Source organism: Coenobita brevimanus, chromosome 72, assembly GCF_032717465.1.
Source record: "Coenobita brevimanus isolate Jiangsu-jjx chromosome 72, ASM3271746v2, whole genome shotgun sequence".
NCBI lineage: Eukaryota > Metazoa > Arthropoda > Malacostraca > Decapoda > Coenobitidae > Coenobita > Coenobita brevimanus.
Window position 1 is genome coordinate 43,731,173 of NC_137025.1, and position 25,879 is coordinate 43,757,051.

A 25,879-nucleotide genomic window follows, 5' to 3' on the forward strand; every position below is an offset into this window, starting at 1 on the left:
CTCTCTCATTCCTTCCAAACTTTTCCATGCACACTTCTACATTTGTCCAGAACTCTTCTCTCACTCTTCCAGGACGATCTTGCATTGGCGCATACACACACACAATCGCCCACATTTGTATTCCAACTTTCAACTTAACCCACACAATCCTTGACCCAACTGATCCATACTGTCTTATGCTCTTCTTCCATCTTTTACTCACAACTATACATACTCCTTCCTTTGCCCTCTCATTCTCACCTACTCCTGCACATATACCCCATCCATACTCCCATTCTCTCACACCTTCTCCTCTCCATTTTGTTTCAGTTATTCCACATACATCCACTTTCCCACCCTCAAGCACCTGGACAATCTCTCTCTCTTTCACCTCATCATTCGCTCCCCTTACATTCCACGTTCCGGTAACCATGTCCTTTGTCTGGTCCTTGGTCGTCATCGTTTGGTCAGTCCTTGTCCAAGGCTTATTGTTTGTTTTTTTAGTTAGTTGTTTTCTGGGGAGGGGCACTAACCCTCCGCCAACCCTTTTAGTCGCCTTTTACGACAAGCAGGGGTACTGGGGTAGTATTCTTGAAAAAAAAACCCTACCCCCAGGGGGCCGTATAATAAAAACATTTTTCCCAGAATTAAATATATGATATTTTCAATGATAAAGAGAAACTTGTGCCTGTTTTAAGGAACACAGGTTCTTAATGTCTGGGTCCGTTACAGAAAGACCCACACAAAGCTCCTCGTCCAACAACTTCAGATTTGATCTCTGTTTTGTTCTTTATAATTTAAGTGTTAGTGAGGAAAGCTTAATTAGCACAAACATGCTGTTGCAAATGGCAACAGCACATCAAAGACACACCCTCAGATAGTTTGTTACGTCTATTTCAGCTCTACCCAAAATGTCTAAGGTTGCATCACAGAATTGTGTTTGAAGTTATGATTACGATACTCTTGAAGTCCACAAGTTCCTTCTCATACCTTCAGTAGGATGTAACAGACTGATGCTTCAGGTGCTGAAACAAAAGGATCACAAACCGACAAACTCTCTTAATAATAACAATAAAACACACCAGCAGCTAATATTCCTACATGTGCATGAGTCTCAAGGCCAAGGCGTATCACACTCAATGACTCAACCATGCACACCAAACGTTTTACTCATGTCTGAATTACACTTCCTGGCGACGGCTTCGCTAGTAGCCAACTCCTGTTCCAGGGATTATCCTGTCATTGTTGTTGAGGGGGAAGGTACTGTACCACAGCGCACCAGAAACACGGCACACCCGCGACACTGGCTGCGGAGCACTCAATCAATAAAATTCAAAACCCCTACACCAAGTTTGGTTAAAGTCGGATCAGCTCAAGTTATTTTCTTCACACACACACACACACACACACACACACACACATATCAAGCAGAATAATACTCCGCCGCACTATCCTACAGTACACCGGGATGTACCAAATGGTAGGAACAGATATTAAAGAGGAATGGTAACACGTAGGAGTGAAGACGGATAGAGTGACGCCATGTTTCACCACCAGAAAAACAAAATTGAAGTTAATGAACACAATTGACTAGATGAGTGTTGAGGGGAGGGGTGGAGAGGTAGGGGGAAGGGAGAGGAGGGGGGTGGAAAGGGGGAAGAGGAAGGTGAGGAATGAAGAGGCGGGAAAGAGAGAGCAGAGAGGGGAAGGGGAGACACAGAACTGGAGGGAAGGGGAGGAGAAGGAAGGGTAGGAGTGGAGAGATGAGAGTGGTGGTGAGCGGAGGGGAGGGGAGTGGGTAAAGGGATAATGTGGGAAGAATATAACAGCAGAAAGGCTGGAGAAGTACTAAAAAAAAAAAAAAAAAAAAAAAAAAAAAAAAAAAAAATCCGACTTCTTGTATCAGAGGGTGCATTTTATATCTAGGGGAAGGTAGAGGAGGCAGGGGAGGAGGTAGAGATAAGACAGGGGAAGATGCAGGAAATATGAGGCAGGGGTAGAAGCAGGGGTGGATGCAGGACGTATGAGGCAGAGAATAATGCACGATATGAGGCTGGGGATGAGGCAAGGGAGGATGCAGGGGTAGGCTATACAGCAAGAGTGAAGCAAGGGATGAGGCAGGGGAGGAGGTATGGAGGTAAGGCAAGAAGTGAAGAATGGGAGGAGGTATAGTGATGAGGCATGGGGGAAAGGAAGGTGATGAAGTAGCTATCTATCTCCAGACGATTTCGTTCAGTCTACGGAACATGGCTTGATGTGTCGAGTGAAAAGTCTCCAGTCTCTACTCTGAACAGTCTCTCAAAAGCTAAATAAATAACGTCGAAAAGTAGCAAGATAATTCAACATACATGGCATTGGAGTGAATAAGAGGGTGTTCATTTGTTATTATGAACATTCAGGCTTCATGTCTCTCTCTCTCTCCAGGTTCCTGTAGCCCAGAAAACCATTCACAACACCCGGTGGTAACCATGTAACCAACTGACGCCTGGGTGTCTAGTGGGTTATGTTGCTCCAACCTGATGTTGGCTGTCAGGGTTTCCATATGGGGAGTAGTTGGGGTTTATTGCTTTCATAATGCCACTCAGGGGATAGCGAGCCTGGTCACCCTTGCCTTAAATGTCGGAAGACGCGTAGCCCAGGGCCCCTATGCTCCGGACAAAAAAAAAAAAAAAAAAAAAAAATGGATGATGGATAGATGGATTGTCTTCTTGAAACCCCTAAGCAAATGAAGTTAGGTCAGACATCCCGTAGCTACTAAAGAAGTTAATGATTTATATACCGGTACCGTACCTAAACTTGGAACAGTGTCCCTTAAGAAGAATCATCTGACAACAATAAGAAAAATTAAACGACGTCAACGAAACGAAAGAGGTTAAGAACAGTGTAAATGAAGAGGAATTTTATCCTTCACTGCAATGATGTTTTTTTAAAGGTTATGCTTGTGACCAACAGACGATTTTATTCAGTTCTGGCAAACCCTCTTGCACTGAAAGGGTTGAAGAGGGCTATAACTTATCCAATCCCTCTAGTTCAAAATGCCAAACCCTACGCTGAATGAAAGCGACTGGAAAGAGCATGAATAATATTTAAAAACATCATCGTATGGAAAGGCTAAAGAGGAAGCGATGTGCAAATGCTATAGGAAATTAAGAGGTACAGTACAGTCATCATCACTTTTTTACTTTCATTTTCTTACCACCACTTTTTTTTACCATCACTTTCTTACCATCAATTTTTTACCATCACTTTTTTACCAACACTTCTTTTCCATCTTTTGTTACCAACATTTCTTTTCCATCTTTTGTTACCATAATAAGTACTTTTCTTACCATCACTTTTTTTTGCATCACTTTTTTTACCATCACTTTTTTTTACCATTACTTTTTAGACCATCACTTTTTTACCATCATCTTTTTTATCATCACTTTCTTTTTACCATCATCTTTTTTACCATCACTTTTCTCACCATCACGTTTTTACCATCACTTTCTTACCATCACTTTTTGTACCACCACTTTTTTTACCACCACTTTTTTACCATTTTACCGTCGCTTTTTTACCATTACTTTTTTTACAGAAGATGAACAGAGGAAGGAAAAACAAAATAAACGAATTTTGAAACTGCCGAAGCAATATTCAAAGAACTCCACATTCCAGATGATAATGCCACATTCCAGATAAGAATGATTTTTAAAAAATCCACAATTGTACATCAGATAGTGGTACAGTGAACAGTCTTTGAAATATCATTGTAGACCTAGTATTAACCCTTGGCGTCCCGTTGACGTATGGGTACGTCACAACGTTTTGTCACAGCTAGACCCATCGACGTACTGGTACGTCGCACAATTGCAAGGTTCATGATTTGCACAATTTTCAATTTTCGCGCGTGATTTTTGGTATGTATACACAGGACACCTTTCTCTTCAAGATGCCAAGCAGGGACAATGCCTTACCCCGTATGATCTCCCCACCCCCCGCATGCCATTGTCTCGGCAATTCACCTGTTACCAGTGACCTGACCAATAAAGACATTCAGGGCCAAAGTGATTCCCCAATCGATGACAACGTGGAGGTCAAAGTTTACATAGCATTAGAGGAAGAAACAGTCAGAAATGATGATCAGGTAATGTCGCCAAAAAAGGTCAGGTATGTTGATGTGTTAGTGGGTGAAACAATGCTTAAGATATATTGCCTAAATTACTGTCTGAAAACCAATATACTCTCGTACTACATATAAATTCGTACCGGTACCAAATAAATAAATAAATTCCATTTATGAGTGGTGTGGAATAGTTACCCTCCCATAGAACTTGTTTTCTTTTATGCCAGCCTGATAGCAAACCCAGTAAGGTAAAGAGTACTGCTACCTCTGTCGAGTATTTCCAACCTCAGGAGAGCGATTTCTCTATGAATTTTCGGTTTCTCACCAACAGGGGAGGTTTGAGCCAAATTTTTTTTTTTTCCAAAATTGGTCGGGATTGGGGGGAGTCAGTGATGGAAAATCGGTTGGGACAGGGCGGGTTAAGGGACTTTTGGTATGACTCAGTATTTTTTACTGATTTTGACCTGTGACCATGAGATTAAGGTTAAGGTCATTCATACTAAGCAAATCATGTTCACTCATGAAACACTACATTTCTACCATGTTTGGTCAAAATTGGCCAAATACTTTCAGATTTAGGATATTCAAGCTCGGGGCGGCCATTCCGATTTTCCTCAAAATCTCTAAATGTGTCTGTTGGGTCTCAGTATCAATACCCAGGTACACTAGTATACTGTATGTTGACGACTACATACTGGAACATTTGCAAAGCAATTGATTCAGTAGTTTTTGTTGGACATGAGAGAAAAATGAAAAAAATAATACAGGGCACCAGTTCTAGGGGGAAAAAAATGTGCTAAAAGAAGCCTGCAGCCAAGATACATCACTCCTGAAATTTCAAGTCTCTCTCTCAAATGGTCTGTGAATGCCAGCCTTCTAGATCTTCCTCCCCCCTCCCACAAAAAAAAATAATAATAATCTAAAATTTCAATAAAAACTCCACGGAATGTGGAGTCCTAAATAAAAATAAAAAAAATCCATACACCACATTACAGGTGTCTTCCAATCACAAAAAATTCTCTCCTCAGATCTGAATAATTCAACAGGCAAACCCCTCTGTGAGGCAATTCGGAATCCGCAGACATGCCCCGGGAGGCAAAAGTTTCGGGAATTTTGAGAAGTCATATTTTTATGATTTATGTGTTTGAGATGATGGATAATGATGAAATATCAATAAAAATAATAAATATATTTTACCTACCCATTACTGAAGATACAGCCGATGAATGCTATCTGGATAATCCATGAGGAAGCCACAAAATGTAAATAAACACAACCTTTTTCCATCCGTTGTTTTCACTTATACTTTGAACAGAACATTCTTTTCTTATTAGAAAAAATTATTTCTTCCTTCTGTGTACAATTATTTTCAAAACAGAACTTGTTTCCATATTCAAAAAATTGTAATTTCAACTTTTGAACTTTACTTATGCTACCAGTAATCAGAACAGAACTTATTTCCTCTCATTCAAAAAAACTTATCTTCTTGATCTTACAGTTTGAACAGAACATTCTTTCCTTATTAGAAAAAACATATTTCTTGCTTCTGTGTACAATTATTTTCAAAAAAAATAATCAAGAATTTCACCATCAAAAAACAAGACAAAATACTCCATTTCAGAACTGTTTTTGTCTTCACCAGCAGCCCTTGTCACTCCACTGTGAGTTCCATCAAATTTATAGCAATTTGGTATGAATCTATCACCCTCTGCCCAATAAACCCAGATCCATCAGCACTACCAGTACCACCAGGCCTACCGGTACTGGGAGGGTTACAAGGGTCACACACTCTGGAGTTAGGTCTAAATCATCATCACTCTCGTCAGTCATGGGAATAAATCCATCACTGTCACTGTCTGCCATCCCCTCACTGTCACTACCACTCTCCTGGTCATCACTATCGTACTCCAAACCTGGCGATAACATGTTTCACGCCAACACTACTCACTGATAGAATTTGTATATCACTGGTTAAGAATCCTTCAAAATCGATGATGTCATGCACTTCCCTCTCTTCACCGAATCTGCTAGTCACTTCAGAGTTCTCCAAGTTGCTGTCCTGTTCTACTATCTCATTTGAAGCCTGTGTTGAGGGCGAAAAATGATTTCCCTCTACCTCCAATGTAAACACGACCATGCTGCCTAAGCCCTGCGTATGTGCAAACGTGAAAAAAAATCGGCCACATGTATTGTTATTATAGCATATTTTTGAAGCATTTTAGGCATATGTTTGTTTGTAGAAAATTATGTTATGATTTATAAGTCATTTTTAGGTAATTATTTGAGCATAAAATGGGAAAATAAAAAAAATCCACTCCAAAACCCGGTACATTTGTACCAGCAGGTTTGTTTACAAATAACGTCAGAACCCAGACCACCCTGAGTGCAACATGGAAGGTAGAGGGTATTAAACGATGTCATCCGCTGCCTGAGGCCCTTTTATTCATACGACCGGACCCGCTATCCATCAAGGGAACCCTTCATAAGATCTTACCCAGATTTAAAGGTAATTAAAGGCAAAATGTATCCTCGGGTTGAAGGGGTTAACTGGAAACTTCAGTAGCCTATTACTAAGAAAATTTTGAGTTTAGTCTCTCAAGGCAGTAAATTTGGTAGAAACGAGGATTGTTAATCCAAAGAAGGGCTGCGTAAAAACAAGACACTTTCGGTGGGAGCATTGTCTGTTGCAACAAAATGGTAATAAGTAATCCATCCATTCATCCATCATCCAGTCCTACATTGCCCCAAGAGGAGCGTAGGAGCTCGGGGCTAGGTAGTTGGTCCCGACATTTAAGATGAGAGTGACCAGCCTCACTCGTCCCTGAGTGGCATTACATGAGCAATCAACCCCAGCCACCCCTTGGATATAAACCTTCACCGGCCCAATCCGATTGGAGTGCAATAATTACCCACTAAACCACCAGGCTCCAAAATCTGGTTATATGGTTACCACCCAGCGTAGTACATGGTTTCCTGGTGTTCAGGAAACCATTTGGCTTGTCACTCAGTGTAGAGTCACCCACAGGCAGAAGGAAGAGGAAAGAATGAAGGAAAGAAAGACAGATGAGGGAATGTAAAGCCACCCGTAGGCAGAAGGACAAGGAAAGAATGAAGGAAAGAAAGACAGAAGAGGATGGAAGGAAAGAAATATGGAGGAGAGGAAATGGCAGACAACCGACAGCAGCACTACATCGAGTGAGTGGATGGTGAGCGCCCCCACCTACCACTAATAACTAATAATAATAATTATTATTATTATTATTATTACTATTATTATTATTATTATTGTCAAAAAAATAAGTAATGATAATGATAACTATAATAATAATAATTATTATTATTATTATTATTATTATAATGACAACAACCATCTCTCCACGAAGACGCTCCTAAGTGTTACCATGAAAAAACTTAAGATGTCGGCATGTTATCAAGAGATTAATGGAGAGTTACAAGGCTGAGTGGGGTATATATGAGAGGAGATAACTGAGCTGCTGTGGCGAAGATGAGTGGGTTGAGTGGAGTAAGAGTAAGGAAGTAAGGTGAGAAGGGTGGAGTTGGGAGAGGAGATGGAGTGGGGTAAGTGAAGTGGGAATGGAAGTGGAGGAGTGGGGATGAAGTGGGGTGAAAGGGGTGGAGAAGGGAGGTGGGAATGGAAGTGGGGTAGTGAGGATGGAGTGAGGTATGTGGAAAGGTATGCAGGCGGCGTGGAGGTGGAGTGGGAATGGAGTGGAGGGAGGGGATGGAGTGGGGTGAGTGGGGCGGTGTGTCTGTGTCCTGTTATGGCGTTCAATTGTTTCTTATTGCTCGGCCTTGTGTAATATGCCTCTCTCTCTCTCTCTCTCTCTCTCTCTCTCTCTCTCTCTCTCTCTCTCTCTCTCTCTCTCTTTTGTCGACACTTTACATGCACCTTCAGACGATTTTCTCATATAGCCTTTAATTTCTTCAGCTTATGAGGGTTTTTTGTAAGCTTAACAAACTCGTTGGAAGGTAGCAAAAAAAAAAAAGAAAGAAAGAAAAAGTCACAGGATTCAGAGGGTGGTGGTGGTGGTGGTAGTAGTAGTAGTAGTAGTAGTAGTAATAGTAGTAGTAGTAGTTGTGGAGGTGGTAGTAGTTGTAGTAGTAGAGACAGTGATTGAGGTGGTAGTGGTGGTGGTGGTAGCTGTAGTAGTAGTAGTAGTAGTTGTGGAGGTGGTAGTGGTAGTAGTAGTAGTAGTAGTTGTGGAGGTGATAGTAGTAGTAGTAGTAGAGACAGTGATAGAGGTGGTGGTGGTGGTGGTGGTGGTGGTAGTGGTAGTAGTAGTAGTAGTAGTAATTGCAACCCAGGCTCCTCTAATATATGAACCCAGTGGACTGCAGGCTACATTTCCCGTTTTCCTGCAGTCCACCAAGTTTTTTTTTTTTATGGGGGGAGGAGGGATATGAAGAGAACGAAGGGACGTTTGTATAACCGGGCAGTGGAGTCGCTCAGTTAGTTAGGTGTCACCACGTGAAGGCGTCCCTCACCAGAACCTTCACCTCCAGCACTCAGGATTCAAAGGTCAGAAATATATATAAATAATGTACAAAATCAACATTAAAGAAAGTCAATGGAAAATATAAAAATAAGCCACAAAGGAAGATGAACTGGAGGCCTCATAAACCCCTAGAAAAATGACCCTGGGAATGTACTAGCTTTTATTGTCTATACCATTGTGTTCATTAGGCCTGTAATGTTTCTGCTACACACACACACACACACACACACACACACACACACACACACACACACACACACACATACACACACACATACACACACACACACACGCACACACACACACACACACACACACACACACACAATTTCCTTGGGCAGCTATTGTTATTGTGATGGTGGTAGCTGTCTTTGTTGTTGTTGTTGTTGTTGTTGTGATGGTGGCAGCTGTGTCATTCTTATGTTTTTGTGTTGATGTTCTTGTGGTGGTAGTTGTCGTTGCTGTTTCTGTGTTGTTGTTGTTGTGGTGGTGGTGGGAGCTGTCTTTTTGTGTTGTTGTGGTGGTGGTGGTTGTCTCTGTTGTGTTGTGGTGGCAGTAGTGGTTGTCTTTGTTGTGTATTTGTATTGTTGTTGTCTTTGTTGTGTTTTTGTATTGTTGTTGTGGTAGTTGTCTTTGTTGTGTTTTTGTGCTGTTGTGGTGGTGGTGGTTGTCTTTGTTGTGTTTGTGTTGTTGCTGTGGTGGTGGTTGTCTTTGTTGTGTTTTTGTGTTCTTGTTGTAGTGGTGGTTGCTACTGTTGTGTTTGTGTTGTTGCTGTGGTTGTGGTTTAACATTTTGCAGCCTGAAATGATGTTCTCTCTTTTTTTTTTTTTTTTTTTATGTCAAATGCAGGGAAATTATGACAGTTCTATCTGCTGAATCGACAGAAGTTGCCTTACCTCCTCTACGTTGCCATTTCCTATTTCATCCTTAATACCTCCGAACGTGGGAAATAAGCTTGTGAGGGACTTTGAAAACTGCAGGGGTTACAAGATACTGCCTTCAATGACCTCCTCACGAAGGTCACACCAAATTTAAATAAGGTAGTTTGAATGTAGCAACATGGAAAAAACACCATCAGTCTGAACGAATTAATTTGACGTGTAGCGTGCAAAAATGGCATTGGATAGTTCTGAGGTAACTTTTCATTATTTCAAAGTTTTAAGTGAGAACCGACTTGGTGTATACCTTCAGGACTTTCCCAACTTATTTTGCGTACGTTAAACAAAGGGCATGTCAAAGCCTAAATCGACACACACTTCACCACAAATCGACAATGTAACCAGTCAAATAACAACTCTACACAGGAGTGAAAAATGTCACGTTGAAATTATGTTTTACAGATGAATTTCCTGAGGAAGACATTCACCCTGCAATAAATCAGAGACGAGAGCGATGTTATACTGTATATACCGACACGTTATTTCATAAGTGTCAAATTGTGTTTGTATTATCCCACTAAGTCCAGGGATGCCTTTTTCGTTTTATTCCTGCTATTTCCCGACTATTTCATTCAGCGTGGACTAGAATTTATATTTTGGAGGGGTTAGATGCTCGTAAATGCTTTCTATATGGCAGCTCCTTCCTACAGTAAGTTTAATTAAACCGGATGACGGCAGCAAGAGTAAAGTAAAAGGATGTCTTCTGATTTCCTATAGTTAAAGAACAAAGTTATGCGGAATTGTCTAAACAAATTGGAAGAATTAAAAAGCTATCACGTGTATATTTGTAATGTATACCTCTTATGCGATGGATCTTCTTAATTCATATCTCCTATGCGATGGATCTTCTTAATGAATGTCTCCTGTGCGATGGATCTTTTTAATAATACCTCCTATGCGATGGATCTTCTTAACTGATACCTGCTATGCAATGGATATGATAGTCAGTAATAAAGTTGGTTTAAAATGTTCGAAACTTATGATATTCATACAATCAGTGAAATGAACTGCTGAATTTAACTACCGCTTGACATCATAATCTGAAGTTTGTCTAGATTATGCATAAATTGTGGCTCGTGAATCTGGGGATTTTGTCAAGTCTGAAGGCAGACAATATGGTAATTACTGTCAATATCACAGTGGTGCTGTCACGTAAATTTTACAGCAATGAACCTGAGGAAAACTGTCGATTCCGAAAACGTGCCCTAAAGATTGTTCCTCTAGTGTAGAAAAAATAAGTTCTTTTCGAGATTTAAAATGGTATAGCAGTGTCTTGTGCATCTGAGCTGTTGCTATTGTTGTTATTGTTGTTGTGGTGGTGGTGGTAGTGGTGATTTGTTATTGTTATTCCACTGTGTCCGTTGTTGTTGCTCTTGTTGTTGCTGGTGTTGTTACCATGGTGCTAGTGGTGTTATATTACACCCACGTGCGCTGAACAAGGGGATTATGTTTGGTTCTGTGTGTTTGTCTGTCTTTCTGTCAGAATGAATTGAAAAGAAAAAGAAAAAAAACTATTGGATGGAAGCGCACCAAATTTGGCACAATGACTGAGGACCAACAGAGGAACAGATGATTATATTAGAGGTGAAGGGGTTCATAGGTTATTGGTCAAGGGACTGAATTAAAGCAAACAGTTCTAATCTGGTTTTGAACAAAATCTAGTCGAAGGCTTGAGAGACAGAAAAGGGTGAAGTGTTTATATTTTGAAAACAATCCGATGGAGAGAAAGGTGTCAGAACGAGGTCAAAGTTTCTGTTGTAAATCAGTGCCGAATCGATTTCAATGACATACAGTGGAAGGGTTTATGGTAAGCCGAGAAGGAAATAGGCTAACTATTTTCAGAACAATAGTTCAAAGGTAAAGGTCATAAGGTAGGGTCAACATAAAACACTCTTGATCCTATTTGAACCAAACTTGATGGATACGTTAAGGGTCGGGTAAAGATGAAGTACGAGTAATTTAATTTTGACAGCAATCAGTCAATGGTTAAGGCACAAGGAAGAGTCAAATATTCGGCCTGAAGATTCTTTCACACCATCAGTTGGTGCTGCTCGCATGTTTCGAATGCTGGTGACCAACCATGCTCTAAACACTATGTCAGAATCAGGGAAGGAGTTTTGATTCATCACGTCTAGAAGAGTATTTTCTGACAATCTGTTATTATGATACACCAAAACCACACGTGACCTCTGATCATTTGAACAGGTCTTTATACCAATTGTATGGCGCGGATATAGAACTCTGACTGTTTCTTCTTCCTACTGGTTGGTGTCTGTTTCTGTTGCTAATGTGTTGAGACCAGAGAATAGTGATGTATGAGAGACGTACGTGTGTGTGTGTGCGTGTGTGTGTGTGTGTGTGTGTGTGTGTGTGTGTGTGTGTGTGTGTGTGTTCAGAACAGAATGCATCCAGCAACGTTATCAACTTATTAATCCAGTCCCAAATTTACCTAGCAGTGCCTGATTTCTTCTGACATAGTTCACCATAACTTCTATAAAAGTCGGTAAACATGCCTCACCAATTGGATCAACTCAAGCACCAGTTTTGAGTTAAGGGCCTTTATTTTCTTCCCTGCGACGTTTTGTTCCGTGCGACGTTCCTTAGACTTATTCTCGTTGATAAAAGAAGCTCCCTAGCACCTCTTCCTCAACTATTCATTTTCGGATATGGCTAGTTGATATCATTTTATATATTGCTCGTGCAGAGTATTGCGACATCAGAAGGATTTATATAACACGGAAAAGGGTAATAAGGAGAAATAAGCAAAATAAATCGGTTAGGAAGAGGTGTTAGGGAGCCTCTTTGTCCGACGAGAATACGGGCCTTCCGTCTGAGGAAACACGCACAGGGCAGAACGTCGCTCTTAAGACAATAAAGGTCCAAGCCTCAAAAGCGGTGCTGCATTTGATCTAACTTTCCCTACCCCATGCCTTAAAAACTAACCTAGCCTATGTTCTAGTAACTCCTCGAAGATTTCATTCGTATTTTACCGTTGCTACCTATACACATCGTCTCAGGTTAAGGGCGACATACGGCACTGAAATAATTATGGCTAAACCTAACTCCAACAGTCTGCAATGCCTCCCTAAAGCTGAATAAAATCGTGAGGAATCAGCAGGAATAAAAAAGATATACCATCCTTTGGTTTAATGGGGTTAATGCAATAAAACAGCAGATAAATTACACTTCGTACAGATAAATAAATAAATAAATACACAGGAGATGATTGTGCCCTCTAACCTGCACTCCTAAGCGATACACGTGTAATTAACCCTGCCAAATATATCACATAGCCAACAAGCTGAATTTTTGTACAATAAACGCGATTACTAATTAGTTTTTCGCCCCTTTCTGTATTTTCTGTTAATTTTTTGTTAATATCAGATAAACAGGCTACGTAAATGATTCTACTAATTAATTTTCATTTATTACGAGCCGCATAAGACCACCAAATTGCTGTACTTTAGCACAAATCTGTCCTGCACACGAATGTAAAAATTTAAAGAAAAAATGTACCCGTACACCCGTGTTGTGGTATGGTGTGGTGTGGTAAGTATGATATGGTGTGGTATGGCGAGGTTTAAGGTCGTGTGGTGTGGTGTGGGGTGGTTTGGTGTGGTGTAGTGTGGTTTGGTGTTGCATGCTCCAGCGTTCTGTGGCATGATCTGGTTTTGTGTGGTGTCATAAGTGTGATGTGTTATATTCTGTTGTGCTCTGGTGTGCTGTTTTCGTCTGGCTGGTGTGTGCGGTGTGGAAAGTGTGGTGTGGTGTGGTTTAGTTAGGCACAGTTATAGTTTGGTTATGTTTGGTGTGGTGTGGTGCGGTGCGGTGTGGTAAGATGTGGTGTGGTATAGTATGGTACGGTATGGTGTAGTGTAATGTGGTGTGGTTCAATAAGGCATTGCCATTGCGTGGTGTGGTGCGGTGCGGTTGGTGTTGTAAACAGTGGTGTGGTGTGGTGCGGTGTGGTATAGTCTGCCTAGCTCTGGATTGGATAATGGAGGTAGAGTTAACAAGGCATTGTGTGTGTGTGTGTGTGTGTGTGTGTGTGTGTGTGTGTGTGTGTGTGTGTGTGTTTTATGAATGAACGCGTGAATGGACCAGGAATGCCGGTGAGTTTATGTGATAAAATGTTTTCGTGAGTAGGGTTTTAGGCCACTTTCACCATTATTCTCACACACCTAAATCTACATCTATTACCTACACTAATTCCTGCATCTGTTATGAGTACAGCCACACTTATATCTATTACACTTACACCCACACCAACATGTCACAATCGTTTCCTATACCTACAGTATACCTGATGTACCCCAATCTACACCTGTCAGTTAAGATCACCATACCTGTCAGTTAGGCCCACTGCGCCTGTCAATTAAACCCACATCTGTCAGTTAAACCCATCTCACCTGTCAACTAAGTCCACCACACCTATCATTTAAACACATCACACCTGTCCATTAAACCCACCATACCTGTCCATAAAACCCACCACATATATGAAATAAACCCAACGTGCAGCTCCGGACAAAAATTCGCGGTATCGGTACACTCGAGGTGAAAGGTGGAAGAGCCGTTTCAGAGTTACTGGACCGCGGGTCACTCTCTGGGACCGCAGTAGGCTATACGAACTAACACCTGAGTAGTTTGATATAAATTATCATAACTTTGAGCAAACTGGACATCAAACCGAGTCTTACCTTCGTAAGAAGTGCGTATTAAAGTTCCTAAATATATATATATATAACTGTATATTAACGTATAAGCGAGATATTAATATCGTAACTTTTGCATGGAACATAAGTTTACACACACACACGCACACACACACACGACACCGCAAGAGTGTGTGATGATCATGGTGTACCGAGGCGTGGGAAACAACCTTATGAACGGCGCACACAGACGCCCAAACAGGAAAGGTGAGAGAGAGAGAGAGAGAGAGGGGGGGAGGGGGATCTGGGGTTGTGGTGGGGGATGAAGTATGAAGTGGTAAAGCACAGGGGAGAGAGGGATCTGGCATTGTCGTGGGGTTGGGGGGGAGGGTGGTGACGGACAGGAAAGGGAGAGAAGCAAATACTGATGTGGTAATATTGTATTTGTTTACTATATGTGATCACTTGGTAAAACAGACTGAGAAAATTTGTTAGCTGAGGGGTCTTCTAATGAATGATGAAGTTGGGTTATTTAATATCCTGTTCACAGTCTGACACAGATGACTCTGTGATCGTAACAAATTGGTTGCATCCAAAAAATATGCGTGATGACATGTTCGTCTTGGGCCACAAGCCATCCCCAACAGTATTCCATACAATGTATAGCACTTTTTTATTTTTTTTTGACTATAGTACATAAAACAGACAACAGAGCGTTAGGCTGCGATAATCTAGGTTAAGTTTAAGTTAGGTTAGGTTAATTTAGAAGGACGCTGTTATGTTAATCGTTAGCTAAATTAACCAAACCTAAACTAACCTTACAAACCTAGCCTAATCCAACCTAAACTTAACCTAGTTAATCCCAGCCTAACCTTGTTGGAGGGTCTGTGTGCGCGGTTCATAAGGTTGTTTTCCCAGCCTCGCTACACCATGATCATCACCCGTCCTTGCTATGTCGTGTTTGTGTTGGTTAAACTTATGATCCATGCAAAATTTACGATATTAATATCTAGCTTATACGTTAATATACAGTTATGATATATATATATATATTCAGGAACGTTAATACGCACTCCTTACGATGGTAAGGCTCGCTTTGATGTCCAATCTGTTCAAACTTTTGATCATTTACATCAAACTACTCGGGTGCTAGTTTGTATAACCTACTGGCTGCGGTCCCAGAGAGTGACCCGCGGTCCAGTAAGACTGCAGCGGCCCTTCCACTCTTCACCTTGGGTATATCACAAAGTTCTGGCCGGAGCTATACTAGTCAATTAAATCCATCACACTCCTTAACTAAACCAATCACACTTGTCATTAAATCCACCAAACCTGACAATTAAACGTTCCACGCCCGTCTCTTAAACTCACCACACATACACCTGCCACACTTGTACTAGTCTGTAAATGTTAACTCCTTTAGTCCATTGACATTTATCGTTTTATTCTTCGTACCTCCATGCGATTTAATTCTATCTAAGAGGCTCAAAAAGTGAAAATGTTAGTGATACAGTAACTACCTAATCCCGCCAGCCCTGTAAGTCAATCCTGAAATGAATAAAACCGTCCGAAAACAGCAAGAAGAGAATGATAAGTAGGTCATCGAACTGAAAGCAGTACGTCCACCTGTCTGTGTTTTCCAGGTGTTTTGTGTACTACATTTATCACTTACTCACACCACACCTGTCTAATCCCACCAGCTACACCCAGTTACACTTTCTGCAACTCGTCTCTATATCTGCAAAATGCACCTGCCATCCACACCTGCCCACCATTCCTGTCCCTTACATCTATACATTCCGCAGCTCCTCTGTTCACCTGCAAAACACACCTGCCATCCACACCTATCCACCACACCTATCCCCTACACCCACAATTTCAGCAACGCTCCTGTACCTGCCAAACACACCTGTCCACCTACACCTGTCTGTATATTCCAGGTGAGTTCTGTCAGCGCCCCTGTGAGGACAACGACACACGCGTCTGTCAGTTCAGCTTTGACGTCCACCTCTATCAGTCCATGTCCAGGTGGGTGACTGTTTAAATGACTGTCTAAATGATTGTATAGTTGGCTGTCTCTGTGGAATTATGAATGGTTATCTTTGTGATTGCCTAAGTAGCTGTCTAAATTAATTGGCAATGTAGCTGTCCAAATGGATTGCCTAAGCAGCTGTCTAAATGGTTTACCTAAGCAGCTTTCTAAATGATTATGTAAGTAGCTTTCTAAATGGACTGCCTAAGTAGCTGTCTAAATAATCTAAAGGATCTTTAAAAGACTGTCTAAACGGATCTCTAAGCTGGTGTCAAAATGAGTGTTTAGATGGTTGCCTGTCCATCGTAATGACAGAATGGTTGTCTGCCTAGCTGTCTAGATGATTCTTTCACTGTCTGTAGTTGTAAATGGACCTCTAAATGTATCTTTAAATTGGTATCTAAAATGAAACAAATTACTGATAAGAAATGCTGGCATACTAATAGAAAAAAAATCTGATAACTAATGCAGAAAAAACAGGAATTAGTGCAAAAAAAAAAAATCTAATATTTACTTGCTCACCGAGAGGACAGGAGGCGGCCATGACACCTTACGGCTTCCTTCATCTTTTCAAAATGTCCGCTTCCTTCTTCATTTCTTGGTCTCTAGGTTATCCTCCAAGGTCTGCACTCCTCACGTCGGCTCTTGATGTATTACACACTTTCTGGTAACTCACCAATTTCCATAAGCTGTTGAAAGACGTAGATAATTCACAGTATTAATGAACCTTCTAGGATCCAAGTCTTCATAGTCCTGAGGGGGGCGCGCTAGCACAGTGGTAGCGCGCCGGACTCGTAATCGGGGGATTGCGAGTTCGAGCCTCGCCCGGGCTGCCGTGCCGGGAGTGGTAGCTCGCTCCTGTAACCCTAGCGGGGCTATATAGTCCAATTCAGGGCTTAGCTCGGGGGAACTCCATTTCTCCCATTTTTTATAGTCCTGAGAAAAAGGAGATGGTACTGTAAAAGTAAAATATTATTCGCCCTCGAGTTGAGGTTTTGCAGCTTTAACGGGTCCACAAGAATCTACATTCAAGAGTGCTTAGGGTTTCCTGCTCACATGATGCCACTCAGGGTAGAGGGACTGGGAAGACTAACATGTCTTAATGTCTGGTGAAACTAATCCAGCCTTGGAGCCCTACATTCATGAAGGAGCAGTAAAGGAATGGATGGATGGATAGATGGATGGATTGACGGACGGACGGACGGATGGATAGATGGATTGATGGATGGACGGACGGACTGATATATGGATGGATAGATGGATAGATTGATATATGGATGGATAGATGGATGGATTGATATATGGATGGATGGATGAAAGAGAGGCTGGCGTCAAGAGCTCATTAATGAAAAACAGTTACAATAGTCGGCTTTGTTTTCATCTAAGGGACCTGGCCCAGTCTCATATCTTGAATGCCAAGTCGTGGTTGCATGAAATTCGGAGCCCTAGTTATGAGGTAGAAATCAGTCTCCTTGGTTGCAAGTCATTTTTTCTCCAATCTAATTACACTTGGAAATAAACTGGGTTGAAAAAGGGAGTTACTGATTTTTGTGAAGTGAAAATAAATCGACTATGGAGCTAACGAGCCTCCTTGGTTACTAGTCAAATCACCCTCCAATCTGACCACTTGGAAATGAACTGAGCTGAAAGAGGGGTCACGGATTTTCATCAGGCAAAAAAAACAACAACAGAACCCTTTATGTTCTCGATATTTTGCTGTATGTAACAAACGAACAATTATTTCAACATTGCCGTGGCCACATCTACAGTTCATGACAAACCTTCTAATATCATCAGTCGCTTCTGTCTTTCTTTTACCTAACATCCTTCACTGTAATAACTTCTTCTTTTCTTTTTTTTTTCTCTACCACAAGACTGTATTACAAAACTTGAGAAGATTATCAAGCCCTGCGTTACTTACAGTATATTAAACCACTCCAGTTCGAAAGATCTCTCCAAAACTGACTAGATTTTTCTGGAGGTCGCAAGGATGAAATAGAAAACACGCGATCGTAGTGAAGAGGATAAATCTCTCTCTCTCTCTCTCTCTCTCTCTCTCTCTCTCTCTCTCTCTCTTTAGTTCACACTTCTCATACCCTCATTACCCTCACCATCCCCTCTCCACCACACCCCTCCACCGCATTTATCACAACTACCACCTTTCCTCCCCTACTCCCACCTCCTCCCCACCGCAACTACCACCACACCCGCCCCGCTTACCACAACCACCCTGTCAATTAACGCAACCACCACCATCCTTTCACTATTCCCATCTCCTCCCCACCACAACTACCGCCACAACCGCCCTCTCTACCACAACCATCTGTTATCACCACCCCTGTCCACCACAGTTAAAACCACCCACACCGAGTATGTTATTGTTGGTCTGTCATCACCTGGTAGAGCAAGGTCACTCACAGCTCAGATAAGTCATGGTTGCATTCGATGTGAGTTGTGAGGTGGGAATTAGTGTCGTTAGTTACAGGTCAAATTTACCCTCTAAGCTGCCTACACCTAGCCATAAATTAAGCTGAAAGGTGGATGATCCATTGTAAGAAGTGGAATGTTGGGTGGGAGAAAGATACAGGGTAGGGCTTGAATTCTTTACTTTCTCTACCGTTACTTGTAGCCCGAAACGTCTGAGAAATTAAAGAATTCAAGCTATATAACCCGTCTTCTTGTCCATCAACATTTCCACTAAGCTGAAAGGGGTTTGGAATCTGTGTCAAATGAAAACAAACTAACTTTATCAGTGTCTAAATATTCACAGTTACTATTACCCTACCACCCCTACTCCTACCCAAACCAACCACTAAATACCTCACCCTACTGTCCACCAAGACCTCTTCCCCTCTTTCTCCTACATCTATAGTTCGTTCATTTATTTTGGTGGAAATATTTGTCCTTTTGCCTGCTATTTCGAGTAGCACAGTGGCAGAAAAAAAAAAAGACTATGCTATGGCGCAACATCCTTTCCATGGCATTCCTTCGTGTCTAGCATCATAATCAAACGTTAACCAGTTGTTACGGATCAACACTCAAGATGGAAGTACGGTAATTTTACGCCTATGTTACATTTACCCTTATCTGACCTAAAACTACCATCTCTCCAGTGCTCAGTTGTAAAAAGTGATTAAAACTATAATATGATGCTGGTCACGAAGAAGTGCTATGAAAAGGCTGTGGAATTGTAGTACCGCCTTTTTCCTGCACTGGTAACCGCGAAATAAGCTGCAAAAGGACGAAAATCTGGGCAAACTTAGGGTAAAAAGTTAAAAGTGAGCACTGTAAACCCACCAAAACTGCCACCTTCCACACAGAGCCTGCTACCAGTGTCCTACCAACAAGAGCCACTGTGACCTGCCTGAGTGTGTTACTGCAGACGGCACAAGACGCATGATTGTCACTGTAAATAAGGGCATCCCAGGACCCGCCATTCAAGTACGTGCCACCTTACACTACGTTTCCTTATTTTAACTTTACCTTTTTTACTTTACTTTTCACTTTACAGTTTAGTTTAGTTTACTTTAACCTTACTTTGTACTTTACTTCGCCTTTTACTTTTACGGTACTTTACTTTTTATTTTAACATGGCCTAACACTGCCACTTTCCCTTCTCCAGTTCTCAAGTTATAACACCACATCAACACTAGAACACTGTGCTAGTCACGAAGAAGTGGAAAGGATATAGAGCCTCAGCACAAAATTTTTGGCTAATTTAGTGTAAAAGAACTATAAAATCCACGTACTCCTGTTGGTTACGAACTCCCTAACACCATTTTCTAAGCGATTTGATTTGCTTATTACGTCTTACTGTCCTCTTCTGATTTAAAAAAAAAAAAATCCTTCCAATATCGCCATACTCTTCATACATAATGTACAAAAAAAGATATTTACCAGCCATATCCAAATATAAATCGCTGAGGAAAAGGTGTTAAAGAGCTTCCTTAACCGAAGATACAGTAATACAAGCTTTTGGTCCGTATTTTCATCGGTTAAGGAAGTTTCCTGACACCTTTACCTAAGCGAATTATTTTGTTTTATTACACTTAATTGTCCTCTTCTGTATTACTGTACATAAATCCTTCCAATATCACCTTACTCTGCATAAATAACCTACAAAAGGATACTAACTACTGTATCCAAAAAATAAATCGCCAAGGATGAGGTATTAGGGAGCCTCCTTAACCCTCTCACGCACAGCAGACAATAATACGAGTTCAGGGGGCTTTCTATCACACCTTCCTCAGAGATCAAGTAACCCTCTACATCTGTCTCTATCAATTGCCATACCTATACTCTTTTTACTCTAACTTGGCCTAAAACCGATCTCTCTCCATCTTAAAACTCGAGGTGTGACAATAGATTAGCGCCATTATTATGATGATAGTCACGAAGAGGTGCTGGGGAAAGGCTGTAGCGCCGTAGCATTGTCTCTTCATGCCACCAAGCTTCGTGAAATAAGCTACAAGGAGTAAAATAGGGTTCACGCTATGGAGTATATGAGGAACATGCGAACTGCCGGGATGTTTTGCTGGGAAGGATGCAAAAAGATGAGAGTCGCCGTCAGTAAGAGCATTTTCAGATTCGTTATTCAGCTGCAGATCCCTTTTTTATCAAGTTTATTTGCGTTTGCCCGTCCCCTCATGCTCGCAACAGCTCTAGTATTCTTATCTGGCTATCGCAGTACAGTGTATTATGTTTTTTCTGTTATCCGTGAATCACTGAAGACCGAGAAATGCATAAAGGCATTTCGGAACCTCTGTCAGTCTTATAGAATAGATTAATCAGGTATTTATACCTATTTTACCCTACCCTGGCCGAAAATTTGCGTTCTCTCTCTCTCTCTCTCTCTCTCATTGCCCGGGGGGCGCGGTAGCACAGTGGTAGCGCGCCGGACTCGTAATCGGGGGATTGCGAGTTCGAGCCTCGCCCGGGCTGCCGTGCCGGGAGTGGTAGCTCGCTCCTGTAACCCTAGCGGGGCTATATAGTCCAATACAGGGCTTAGCTAGGGGGAACTCCATTTCTCCATTTCTCTCATTGCTCAGCTGTAACAAGAGATTAACAACAGAATTTGATGTTAGTCGCGTAGAGGTGCTATAGAGATGATATAGAGCAATAACCTTTTTCTGCCATTGAGCAACGCGAAATAAACTACAAAATGACGAAAATTTAGCTCAAATTAACTCAAAATATATACCATCATTTATTGGCGATTATTTTACACTAACAAGAGGCAATAATAATCATATTCGTTTATTTCATGAACATGCAACTGTCACAAAAGATTTACGATTAATTTACATCAATATTATGCAACCTTCGAATACTTTTTGATTTATTCAAAGATCTTATTTATCATCTTTTGTCATGATCATTTACACGTATAAAACTCATGTGACATCCTCAAATTTTATCCTTTATTATGAATACCTTTTATCCTTAACTATAAATACCTGGCAATTTCTAAGGTAAAAATCTTTATCATTTTTTCCGTAAGCTTAAACAACTGTCTCCCATTAACCATGTTTCATCTCACTAAGAATATACACGTAATTATATTTTCTTCAAAGCGTTTTCCTTTAAGTCTTCGTGTAATAACTCCATATAAGCTGTCATAATTAATTCAGAAATTAATGAACTTCCCTTCATATTTTTTAAATTATTATTTTCACCATCCGGACCCTCAGTACAATGGTTTATTTTCGCTTTAATCGTGCTATTCACAGATAATTTTATTCAGCTTAGGCTGCCATGCAACAAGCTCTAACAATCAAGCTGAAAATAGTATACTATACCCTTTTTATTCAAATTTGGTCTAAAATTTCCGTCTCTCCATACTGTATGCCAACTTGTAGCAATAGATTAACACTGGATTATGATGCCAGTCGCGCAGAAATGTTATGAAAAGTATACAGAGCGACAGCATTGCATTTTTCTGTCACTGAGCTACGTGATGTAAGCGGCAAAAGGACGAAAATCTGGGCAAAGTTAAGGTTAAAGAGTTCTATTCAAATGTTGTTTCCATTCCTTGAATCGCAGTATTATATTTTCTTACGCCATAAAATTAAATGGTCCATATGACTCTTTTTACATATGATTTTATACTCTTCTGCTACTTATACAATCCAATTTCAAGATTTATTTTTAGTCTATGACTTTCACACAACCGTATTTCAAGATCTGTTTTTATTCTATGACTTTCACACAACCGTATTTCAAGATTTATTTATAGTCTATGACTTTCACACAACCGAATTTCAAGATTTGTTTTTATTCTATGACTTTCACACAACCGTATTTCAAGATCTGTTTTTATTCTATGACTTTCACACAACCGTATTTCAAGATTTGTTTTTATTCTATGACTTCCACACAACCGTATTTCAAGATTTGTTTTTATTCTATGACTTTCACACAACCGTATTTCAAGATCTGTTTTTATTCTATGACTTTCACACAACCGAATTTCAAGATCTGTTTTTATTCTATGACTTTCACACAACCGTATTTCAAGATTTGTTTTTATTCTATGACTTTCACACAACCGTATTTCAAGATTTGTTTTTATTCTATGACTTTCACACAACCGTATTTCAAGATTGGTTTTTATTCTATGACTTTCACACAACCGTATTTCAAGATTGGTTTTTATTCTATGACTTTCACACAGCGCTGATATACAGGGTTAAAAATTCATCTGCTCTTCCACTGCGTCTGCTTCACAATTGTGGGATGTCCATCACTTTCCTCCATAACGTATCGTATCCAAAAGCATATCTAAGGGCAGAGACGCGAACTAAGCCTCTCTTAGCTTAGTTTGCCAGCAGGGAAAAGTGAAACGTAGAAGAGGTGGACTATCTGGCGAACTTTTCTCCCGGTAGTAACCAGTGTCTGCTGTACCTGTAGGATATTGATAAGAAGGCTGTGTGTGTGTGTGTGTGTGTGTGTGTGTGTGTGTGTGTGTGTGTGTGTGTTTTAAGTATTTTAGAGGAGACTCGAAACTGAAGCTTGGAGATTTGAACATTGTACAGATAAATTACTGTGGATTTTTTTTCTCTGATCTACTAAAAATTGTTCTGCATGATTATTACATTAATAAGTTTTTACATATCCAGTTTCTTTTTTAGCGTTTACTTACCCAATTTCAGTTTCAGCCTAATTTATTTACTTATCCATTTTCTGTTTTAACCTATATTACTTAACAAATAAAAAAATACTAAGCCAAGTTCTGTTTTAGCCCTATTTCTACTTACCTATTTCTGCTTAAGCTTTTTTGTATTTATCCAATTTTTGTATAAACATTTTTAGCATCCAATTTCTGCTTATCCTTGATTTACTAGTCCAATTTATTTATTTTTTTTTTATCTGATTTGTTTATCCTTTATTTTTACTTATCCAATGTCTGTTTTAGCCATTTTTTATTTACTTCTCCAATTTCTGTGTTAGCTTTTTTTTTTTACTCATTGAATTGCTGCTTGCACCATTGTTTTACCTATCCCGTTTCTGGTTTAGCAGTTTTTATACTGTTCTAATATCCGCATAAGCAATTTTTTATTTATCGAATTTCTTTTTTAGGATTTTTTTTACTGATCCAAAATCTGTCTTATCTTTTTTTTTCTTTATTCAATTTCTGCTCCAGCTTTTTTTTTTTATACTCACTCGGTATCTGTTTTAGTTTTTTTTTTTTTTTTTAGTGATCCAGTTTCTGCTTTGGCCATTTTTTTTCTGCTAATCCAGCTTCTGTCAGTCATTTCTTTTATTACCATTTCTGCTTTAGTCATTATTTAACTTACCCAACTTGTGTTTGAGCTTTTTTTTTTACCTATCCTATTTCTGTGTACTCTTTTCTGTACCTGTCCTGTTTCGTTTCAGCATTTTTATACTTATGCAATTTCTGTTTTAGCCTTTTATATTATCCAGTTTCTGCTTTACTACTTTTTACTTGGCCAATTTCTGTTGTACTCCTTTTTTTTTTCATTCATTTTCATTCATTGCCAGACGCCATGTATCCCAAACGGGGTGGCCAAGGGCTCAGAGTTAATTGTTTTCCAGGGAGGGGCACTAATCCTCCACCAACCCCACTCGACACGTAGGGAGAACGTTATGCCAACAGCATCTGGTGTAGCTTCTTTTTTTTTCTTATCAAAATTCGGTTTAAGCCACTTTTTGCTTATCAAGTCTCAGTTTAAGCCACTTTTTACTTATCAGGTTTCTGTTTTAGGCATTTTTTACTCAGCCAGTTTCAGTTTTAGTCATGTTTAGTTCGGCTTCCACCACCATAAATTAGTTCTTCTCAACGGGCTGAATAGGTGGGTCAGGAGTGAATGAGATAAGAATAAGGAGTAATGCGGATGATGGAGCGAGTGGCGGGGTTCATTCATTCTATCACATGACGTCTCTTTTACTGCTTCCGAACACCGGTGAATGATTTTTTTTCCCTTAAGTTTACAGATGGCTTTTCCAGTTGGAGAGATTAGATTGATCTTTAACTTGCACTTCTTATTACTCGGCTGAATGTAATCGTCTGGTGATAAAACAAAACGAGAGTATACGTTCTGTGGCTGAAAGGACTAACTGCTGTGTCAGGCACCGCATTCTTGTCGGCTTAAGAAGTTACTCAGCACCTCTGCCTTACCAATTTACTTTACTGCCGATCGTACTCTAAGGGAAGATTAGGACTTAGCAAAACAGACTGTCTGCCTTCGTTGGCCCTCCGGAAAGATAGGCATTATTCTAGGCATTCTAATTCGGCTTACTGATGCAAATGACATCAATATTATAAGATATGATGTGCAGACTATGTCATTATATATATATATATATATATATATATATATATATATATATATATATATATATATATATATAAAATATAATAACGAGAGAACTAATCATCAGGATACCCAGCGAAATAGGCAACACACCTACTCATTCAAGCCCTCAGAATCTTTCCCGGTCCATAATTATCTAGCAGACGGATACAGCGTCAATCTGATGACTGTCAAGTTAAAAAGGAGCGGCAAAGCCTCGTCATGCACTCCTCTGTACAAGACTCATCCAGCCAGCTCAGTCCCTTGTCATTCTCCTTGCACTGTCAGCTTCCATAGAGTCCATATTTATCTTTTTCACACATATACCATATCGATCCATCTTCTTCTTGGACCACCACACCTTCTCCATTTTTCAAACTCAAGAATACCCCTTTCACCACCTTTTCATTAGTCATTGCCTACATATGAATATACCATCTAAACACACTGTTTAGGTCTCTTGTCCCCGGATTTCCTTACTCCACGTCTTTCACGAATTACATTTTTTCTTATCTACATGCTACACTACACAGCTTAACTCTCCAACCAACCATCAATTTTCTTAACCAATCCTTGCACTTTCATCTCAGTTCCATCGTCTTTGCTGTATCTGCACTCAGTGAACACCAGTCTAATCATCTATCCAACCATATAATTTCTTCAGTCACTCACACAATTCACTCCGAATGTATCCCATTCTGACTATTCGCCAGTCACTCCACCCATACCAATCTCCACCAACTCACATCACAGTCATTACTCATCCACTCACCTTATCCATATGTTTCTACTAAATCCATCTCTGTCTATCCAACCCACCAATTTCCCTAACCTTCCCCA

The 25,879-nt window shown here is 40.3% G+C and overlaps 1 protein-coding gene and 1 pseudogene across 1 annotated transcript in view; one reads left to right on the forward strand and one right to left on the reverse strand.

Moving 5' to 3' along the window:
• LOC145407018 (uncharacterized) overlaps window positions 1-25,879 on the forward strand; it is a 65,910-nt gene that overhangs the window by 16,320 nt on the left and 23,711 nt on the right. Inside the window, exons 3-4 of the mRNA XM_080278034.1 lie at window positions 16,135-16,222; window positions 19,547-19,667. Coding sequence (XP_080134160.1) covers window positions 16,135-16,222; window positions 19,547-19,667 — 209 coding nt within the window. The remainder of the gene's footprint in view (window positions 1-16,134; window positions 16,223-19,546; window positions 19,668-25,879) is intronic.
• Window positions 22,342-25,736, reverse strand: LOC145407207 (uncharacterized; annotated as a pseudogene).